Source organism: Plodia interpunctella, chromosome 14, assembly GCF_027563975.2.
Source record: "Plodia interpunctella isolate USDA-ARS_2022_Savannah chromosome 14, ilPloInte3.2, whole genome shotgun sequence".
Lineage (NCBI taxonomy): Eukaryota > Metazoa > Arthropoda > Insecta > Lepidoptera > Pyralidae > Plodia > Plodia interpunctella.
Window position 1 is genome coordinate 4,933,867 of NC_071307.1, and position 9,076 is coordinate 4,942,942.

Sequence of the window (9,076 nt, forward strand, 5' to 3'; positions counted from 1 at the left end):
ATGTCGACACCCGCGACTGTTCGTGTAAATACTCTCATGCAATGCAAGGAAAAACCTTACACTGATCCTATTACAAAGTTTTATATCGTAATCGAGTCTATAATAGCCCTTAATCGGCTTCCTTTAATCTTTACTAAATATGTGTCTACCTATTTCCCAATAGCTATGATTTACTCTCTTATAGTGATATGCGGATTATGTTACTCTTATTACGGAACTCATTTGAATACCGAAAATGGTGCTACATCGATGAATCACTGGGAGTACATGTTTTGTGTCGGGTTCGGGATAGCCACGTGGAAAAGATTGCAGAGGTATTATATAGAACTGAACAAATTCGATGTCGAAGTCGGATGCCGCCCGAAGATCACAACAATGTCCGTTAGAAATACAGTTATTAACATTATTACATTATTTTTCGTGACTGTTTTCTATGTGACATCGTATTACGTTGACACGTTGCAAACACTATGGTTCCATATGTTACCTGTTCATTATATTCACTCTCTAGAATTACATTATTATGGACATCTCTTGAGCCTTCTTGCGACGAGGCTTCGTTTGATCAACTACTATACGGAATCGTCTCTGTCGGATATCAAAATGACGACACGACCGAAAGTGGAGGAATTTGTATATTTCAAATATAAGAATGTTACAAATGGCGAGATGAAGAAATTGATGGACCTGTACCATTCTATTATTATGGCTTATGACTTTCTAGTCGATGCTATTAAATGGCAGGTAGGCAAATAAAGTTGAAGATGTATGTATTAATTCATGTCGTGATTACGATATATCATGATTTGTACAACAGCAACATTTCAAACTTAACGATAATATTGAACGTTTTTCAGTTATTGGTGATCATAATTACATCTTTCATATCCATTTTGTGGCTAGCTTATCATGTGTCCTTGAGTATCATCAGAAACTCTGTAAGTATTTTCCTTCCATCCATTCCTTCTGTAAAGATTACATTTATTGAGATTCAATATGTGATGTTATTTTAGGACCCGCTGGTGTATATAGTCACCGACGTAGGGTTAACTATAACGAAAATGCTACCACTATTTTCGCCTTGTGTGTTCGGCGATCGAGTTCACAGTGAGGTGAGGCGATTGCGAGAATTACTCGCTTCCAGGCTCTACGAGAATAAACTAGGTAAGTTATGAACAAGTTTTTAATAATGATATATGCTTCAGCTGGGTAATATAAATATGACTACCGCGCAATATGAGGCCCTTATTAAAGGACACTTGTGCCGGTAATGTTCGTGTAGTTTTATAAGCAAGGAATTTTGCGTTAACGAAAGTAGATTGTATTTACTCAGAAAGAAGATTAGCACGAGAAAAAATAAAAATAATATAATATATCGATTATATAATATATTAATAATCAGTATCGTTTATAACTACTTGGTAGATATTCAATGTTCATTCATTACGTTATTACGTTACTCACAAGTATTTCAATGATGATTTAGTTATTATTTTATGGTACTGTATTTATCACGTCTTTTCTGTATTCCTCACAAGGTATTCCTTACCATTATCTGGTTAGTAGGATAAATAAATAAATAAATATACATATACGGACAAATCACACAGATTGAGCTAGCCCCAAAGTAAAAGATACTATATTTAATAACAAATACATATGTATATACATAACAAGACCCGGGCCAATCAGAAAATGATCATTTTCCATCATGACCCGACCGGGGATCGAACCCGGGACCTCTCGGTTCAGAGGCAAGCACTTTATCACTGCGCCATCGAGGTCCTCATGTTGCAGATATATATGTACGAGTATGTTGGTATATAGAAAAATCTATTAAAATATTCTGTCTTTAAAAATGTGTACAATTTCAGACAAATCAAGTCGCAGCACAGCCAGGGCCCTGCTGGCCCTGACCGAAGCCCGAGATCTATCTTTCTCTCTCTTGCGCATGCTGGAAATTGATGTGTCCTTCCCTTTCAAGTTCATCGGGCTGCTCATCACATATCTGATTATACTATTACAATTCGAGAAGGTTATAAATCCATAAAACGTATGTATTACTGATAGAAAATCTATTGTCAGAGTTTGGAATGTTTTTATTACTGTTATTGCTTCTGTTAGGTTCTTTTTCACGATGTTCGCGTTTTTCTCCAGCGAGAATATTTTCTAAAATGGCACCAGATTGTTATTCCATCGAATATGTAATATTCTGTTGCAACTATTCTTTGATTTATGTAATCGATTGAAATTGAATTATAGGCGGATAGGATCTGTGAAATGTGATAAATAAAATTATATACCGAAATGCATTAATGTAGTATAGAGAGCTCCAAGCCCGGGGCAGCGTAAAAATAAACCTTTATGAGAGCACTGATTCAAAACTCCTTTTTCCGTTTCTAGAATTAAAAATAAGCTAAGCTTATATAGATAAGTACATACCGACTAAGTACCTAACTTATTAAATGTACATCAAGTAAAGAGACAATGACTGATTTATTATACTACTAGCTGTGCCCCAGGGCTTCGCTCCCTTGGGAATTTCGGGATATGTGTATACAGTTTATGTATATTTAAGTTTGTTACTCTTTCATGCGCAATATGAAATTTGGTGGTTTGGTGAATAACACAAAGGATATTTTTTATCCCGAAATTCCCATGGGAGCAAAGCCCCGGGGCACAGCTATTAGTAGGATATAATCTGTCTACTTTAGTATCTACTAATTTTCCAGGATGTTCTGGGTATGTCAAACCCAAGACAAGAGTGGCAATCAATAATACAAACCAATTGATTAGTGCCACTAAGACTTAGGGTGAGTTGCACTATGGTGTTAACTTTAACCAGCGCAGAAAAACGCAAAATACCTACGCCATTTCGTCTAAAATTCAGGTTAAAGTCAAGGTCAAAGTGAATGGTGCTACCTCACCCTAATGGTTTTATACTGTTTTTTTAATCTGAAGTTTTATGTATATATGATTCACGGTGAGAATTAAATAAGAATTAAAACAATACGTAATAAATTACAAGTGTGAAGATGGCCTTAGGCTAGAGACGCGTAATATGAATAATGTATTTAGAGCCTTTGATTTGTTAACATTAACAATTTTGAATCAAGAGGATTAGCGCTCCCACTTGCGTTTTTCCTTTGCTAATAAGTATAGGTAAATGGTCCTTTTCTGCCGGGTATTTGCATAAAGCACCATATAAACTCTCATTACATATACTGAAGCATTTTATATTATTTCAGAATAAATAAAGGACCATACAGCAAAAGCGTGGCCTTTGAATTTCTTAACTCTATTCCTCAACCTCTTCAGATGCCTTTTTTTTTAAGTTATTAGATTGTAATACCCGACATTATTATCTGGAGAAGACTGCGATGGCAGATAAGTATGAATAATGGAGAATAATAAAAAAGGTCGCGGCCGTCGACGGAACCCTGGGCGCTTCCTGTAAAATTTAATTGGCAATAAATCCAGGCTTACGACTACAGTTCTTCAGCCTTAACGGCTGTTTTTTTATTAATTAAGTTTCAAGTTTTTATTACATAAACAATTACTAATTGATTCAATGTTTTTTCTTGAAGACTAGGGTCACAATAATGTAATTATCGTAATCACTTTAAAATTCTTTAAAACATTTTATTTGTATTTCTTTTCGTTTCATCTAATGCCTAAACCAAAACTGGTAAATTTTCCACTAACTGGGTATTTTATCATGAATGACAATCCTGAATTTCTCAAAAAAACATTATATCTTTGGTAAAGGAAAACATTATGAGGAAAATTCTACAAAGAAATAAATGAGGCGTATTCTTATGGCAGGAAAGTGGCAAAAGATAAGTGGGAGTGTATGTTAGTAACACATATTGCACTCTTCGGTGGGCGATATTCGTGAACACAGTGTATTCCTTTAAGTCTTATGAGAATTCGACCATATCTCAATGATTGCTCGTTTTGATACAATGTTACTAAAATTGTGGGCGGGTAGGATTACGCCAGAATAAATATTAATATAATGAATGCTTTTAACTAAGAAAGCGTTAAAAGAAAACCCCTCTATAAAAGAGCTGCCTGCCCTCTATCAGCAATTCGTAAACAGAGGGTAAAGGACAGGTTGATTTGAGTGAACTGAAGGCTGATTTATTTCCGAAACCTTCGTTCCATACATAAACCTGGAGGCTATAAATCATCGAAGGCAATCCGTGTGATATCAGGAGTCTGGGCTGGTACCCACACCACATACTGATTGATCGATGGACCGCAATTTATTTATTTAGGCAAAAGCCTTGTCAAAACGATAAAGTTTCTGAAATTTCAGCTTTATTTTTATTTTATTTTAACTAAAGGTAATTGATTATTTTCCGCGCTAATTTCACGAGATTGATTGGGTATATCGATACTTAGTGTGAGTATTTGTGCGCCGAATTGACTCTTCATGTAACAAGCAGCATTAATTAGGCTTGGTAATTTGGTCTCTAATAACATGTTCAGAAATAAAATATATTTGAAAGAAATAGGTCTAATACCAATTTTTAGGAGGGTTAAATGGCCAAAAATAGGGAACGGTGTTGACTCTTAATGATCAGGAATGGTTTATTAAATTTTCAATTTGTTTAATCATGAATATTCCTCAAGACTGTCAAGTTTGCTTCATATTATTTCTTGAATTACTTAATAATATATTACGCCAATAATATTTAACGTACATATTTTAGTTTTGTCAAAAATATGACATTTTTAAGCAAAAACGCTTAGCAAAATGCTGGAAAAATGTTATAACCTTTTTCCAGTCGCAGAAATCGAGGAAACCTCAACCACAAAGGATCCGAGAAGAAGATTGAGGCAAATCGCGGTTAAAACCACAGAATTAGCTATTCTTGCAAATTACCCCTGTAAATGTCACATAAAATGACTATATTTTCTAACAAACGTTTATGTAAAGCGTTCAGTTTCAAGAAGCGTATCAGGATGAAGGCAAATATTATATATTCAAACCTGTTAATGTTCGCGGTGTCCACTTACTATGCTCTGTTTGTAATTATATATTTCCTTATCTATGTATTTATAGATACTTATTAGGATTGGCACATGAGTTTATGTATTTGATAAGGATTGCATTCTGACGTGGAAATAAAATAGTGGATTGTAATTATAAATAAACTCATATATTTTGGAAACGATATCAACGTGAATATTGATAAAAGATTACACTGTCCAGTTTTGTTGTTATTTATTTATCATGCTGTTACGCATGCAAATAAAATTTATAACCGAATCTGCCATAAATGTCAACCTCTGTTAAATGGAATGAAGATTTTCTCTGAATGTAAATGTTGGATCGTAATCGTAACTAGCTGACACTCCGCGGGCAACCAATGTCAGCGCAGCCTAATCCAATTATAACCCTTGAGAATTTGAAATCCTTTAAATACCATCTGATGTTATATGCATGATGAAAGAGTTTATTGTATCTTTTGTTCGCTTCTGGAAATATAAGTCTGATTGGAAATAAAATGTACCTCAATTTTCAATCGAATAATTAAATTTCATTGCACAAATACTAACATAGAATGTGGTTTGAATTATAATCGAATATAAGTTTATAGGAAAACTGTTTTAACTTTTAATTAATTTGGTTTGCTATTCAATTGTTTTGATATTTATGTATTGATAGAGCGTTAGTTAAAATATAATAAATACCCATCGTGTTTGAAACAACAACTTTTCATTTGACTGCCTAAAAAATTATTTTTTAGGCAGTCAAATAAAAAGCCAGGTTATTTATAACCGTAAAAATTTCACTACTTTAGTCGATATGCTCGAAAAAAGTACTACACTATAATAAAATATAAGCGACACAAATTACTCGATATCTTTCAAATATCACCTACAATACCGTCAAACACTGATGTCGCATCTTTTTCACCTGCGCTTTGGCTGTAAACTTAGATATACGTAAATTTTTGACTTCATTATGTGAGGCATTGCCTTGCAACTTGAAAATAAAGCACACTTCACAATAGATTTAAGTAACAGAAAACCGCATCCTGAAGTAAATGCAGCGACTTCGACGCACGTCTTCAGTAATTGAATGTCGCATTCAGGATGCGAATGAGGCGTCTGTCACGGACAGACAACATCGTATTCGTTTCTGCTGTACGTGAAATGAACCCACTACAACCAGCCAATTTGGTCTAGTCTAGCCCACTCAAGATCCTCAAGTTCAATAATGAAAATGAGATCAGTATCCTGCTCATTTTCATTGCCTGGCACCTTCCTAAAATGTATAAATGGATGATTTATTATTATACACATCAATTACAATAGCACCTTAGTTTTCAATTCAATGTGCAGATTGGACACTTTTTTTGGTTAGTTTTGGACCCTCCAAATTATTATTGATATTGCAAAAATCACACATCACGAAATTGACGGTTTAGACGGCCACTATGTTATTGATAGGAGGTTGAATTGGCACTACATTAGTAGTACCCAGGTGTTTAAGATGGGAACAAAATAATAGATTAGGTCGAATATCAAAGGCCCAGTGGGCGCTATACTGCCAATTTAGATTGCAGCTCTGGCGAAAATACTTCGACAGCCGTCAAACCACGAATTGACTAACTGAAATATTTTCACTTTATTTTGATTTCACCCGGTTAAATTATATTTGAGTGAAGGATTTACGGCACAGTACTTTTGATCAAATAAAAAGAATAGCTGTGGAAATTCATCAGGCAATTTTGAATTATAACAAATTATCAATGTTGATGATTTGTATGTCGTCTTTGTTTAATCTAGCAATGCTAAACGTTAGTTAGGAAGTCTTGGAAATCTGAAATTCGAATGTGTTTCAAAAGTTTAAATTCGCTATTTTCGGCATCCATATTCATAGAAAACCAGGGATGAAAAATCTTCTACAATTTCCCTACCTTTTTAAAAGATTATCATAATGATTTAACCTAAGCGTTCAGGTGGGCAGGTGTTCCTTTTTGTATATATTTAAATTATTTGATGCTAATGAAAGCTGTAAGTAATATTTATTGAAATAAAAGGCAAGGCTCAAAATAATTGGTTAGTCCGCATTCTATGTTTCTGTGCCTATTACTACTGATGTCATGTATGATCGTCCATTCATTATTTAGAAAAAAATATATGAATTGTAATTTCCAAAATACATTAAGATAAAGTTCAGATAAAGATCAAACTAAGAAAATTATTTGCTTCATAAAAAACATCTAAAAGATCTTTGATCGTCGTTTAGGAATATTCCCGATTGAAATGTTTCCAACTTAATACACATTTCCACCAATTGGAACTTCTGGCAGAGCTAATGAACGTCGGAACTAATTTGTTTTGAGCTCGGTGGGTATAAATGTAATTTTTTCCAACACCTGCACATCGGTCACTGAAGACACGATTCATCTTCGTTAACGACAAGCCCACGTCAGGGGAGGAGAACCTACGCCTATGGTACCTGTGCACCTCACACGTAATCATTACAATAATTTCCACAGTTTCATCACATTGTGAGAGTTTACACTCAAATATAAAATATTTCAAATATGATCAAAGTATGCAGTTCTTCTTACTTATTGGAGAAATCCACATTCGACTTTAGTTCGTTACACCTGCCAACTTTTCAAGTGAACAGGCAACATTCATCACGAAAAAAGCTGTTTGTACCCTGTGGCCAAACACCTCAATGAAAAATGGTATCAAGAGCGAAATTCGAGGGTGGCACCACGATGAGAAATGGTTTTCGGAAATATAGCCAAGTTTGACAACGGTCTCACTAAGTACCAAATTATTTAGGATTCTAGTTCTATTCATTCCGTTTTGATAAGTTGGCAGTGATTTGTGGCGTCACGATTTATCTTATGTCTCAATCTCAACAAAGTAAGAACTGAATAACTCTAGTGTGTAAACCATCTTATTGTGTTGTACAAAAAAGTCAAGTCAAACCAGTAAGTTATGTATGTATATGCATATTTGAAAGAATAAACCCAAAAGTGGATATGATTTTTATTAGCTATCTATATACTTACACATTATATAAAAAGAAAGTTCTCTTCTGTCTGTAAGAAAGCGATTTGATTTTTGTTCACAAATGTGATTCCTGATGTTTTGGTATATAGGTAATTTATTGTGGTTTTATAGTAGCGAAGACGGGACGGGTCACTAGTCAATAAAATAAAAGCCAATAAGTGTAACATAACTTTTTATGTGTAAAATATATAGCTAATTAATGTCTGTGTATTTCTTAATTTAAACTCGAGTTAACACCATATCTGCTATGATTATTATCAATCTTAATAATGTAGCTTGCTTCAAAGGGAATCAATAAGATGTCTTATATGGATGTTACGCGAACTAATTTTCATGCGTGATTGAGTTTGAGCGCTGCGAGGGAGTAATCATTGATTTAAACAGATTCAAATCTCTTTGGTGGTAGATTAGCATTGCAAGTCCCATTTTAAACCCAAGATAAGTGGTTGAAAATGTTTGGAGGGTAATATTTAATAACAGCTTTTCTGTGCATAACGTGATTATTATTATTGTTGTACTTAATTACTATATGTATACAAATTTATAGTAGTTTTCATAGACCACTACTTGCTGCCGGTGAAGAAAAACATCGTGAGTAAACCTCCAAACTAGTTGGCTATTTAAGTTCACTAGACTACTTGCCACGTGTTGGTAATAACACAGTCGAAAAGAAATAATAAATAACTATGTGTTATATTGTACTAGATTATAGGTACGCGAATGATATATCCTCACGCTATGAGACATTCACACCGGGATTTTGAAACAGATACATTAATGGAATGCCGTACGGATAAGAATAAATAGGAAAAGCGCTATTTTAAATTGTTTTCTATCCTTTAATAAATTTAATTAACTACTAAAATCTGATTTCCTACATATCACGTTTTAATTATAATGTACAGTAGGTACAAATCAACTGACTTCGATGTAATTTTCTATGTTTGTACCATTAAAACCTTATGCAGATCTATGTGCTTAAAACCAAGGACTTCATTATTTTCTGATATCCTCCGAACAAACA

The 9,076-nt window shown here is 33.9% G+C and overlaps 1 protein-coding gene across 1 annotated transcript; it reads left to right on the plus strand.

Moving 5' to 3' along the window:
• Nucleotides 1-2,305, plus strand: LOC128675289 (uncharacterized). Its single transcript, XM_053754593.1, has 4 exons — nt 1-744; nt 858-938; nt 1,014-1,164; nt 1,875-2,305. Exons 1-4 carry the CDS (start codon nt 1-3, stop codon nt 2,048-2,050), a joined length of 1,152 nt encoding a protein of 383 aa, XP_053610568.1. The 3' UTR covers nt 2,051-2,305.
• The last annotated feature ends 6,771 nt before the right edge of the window (nt 2,306-9,076 follow it).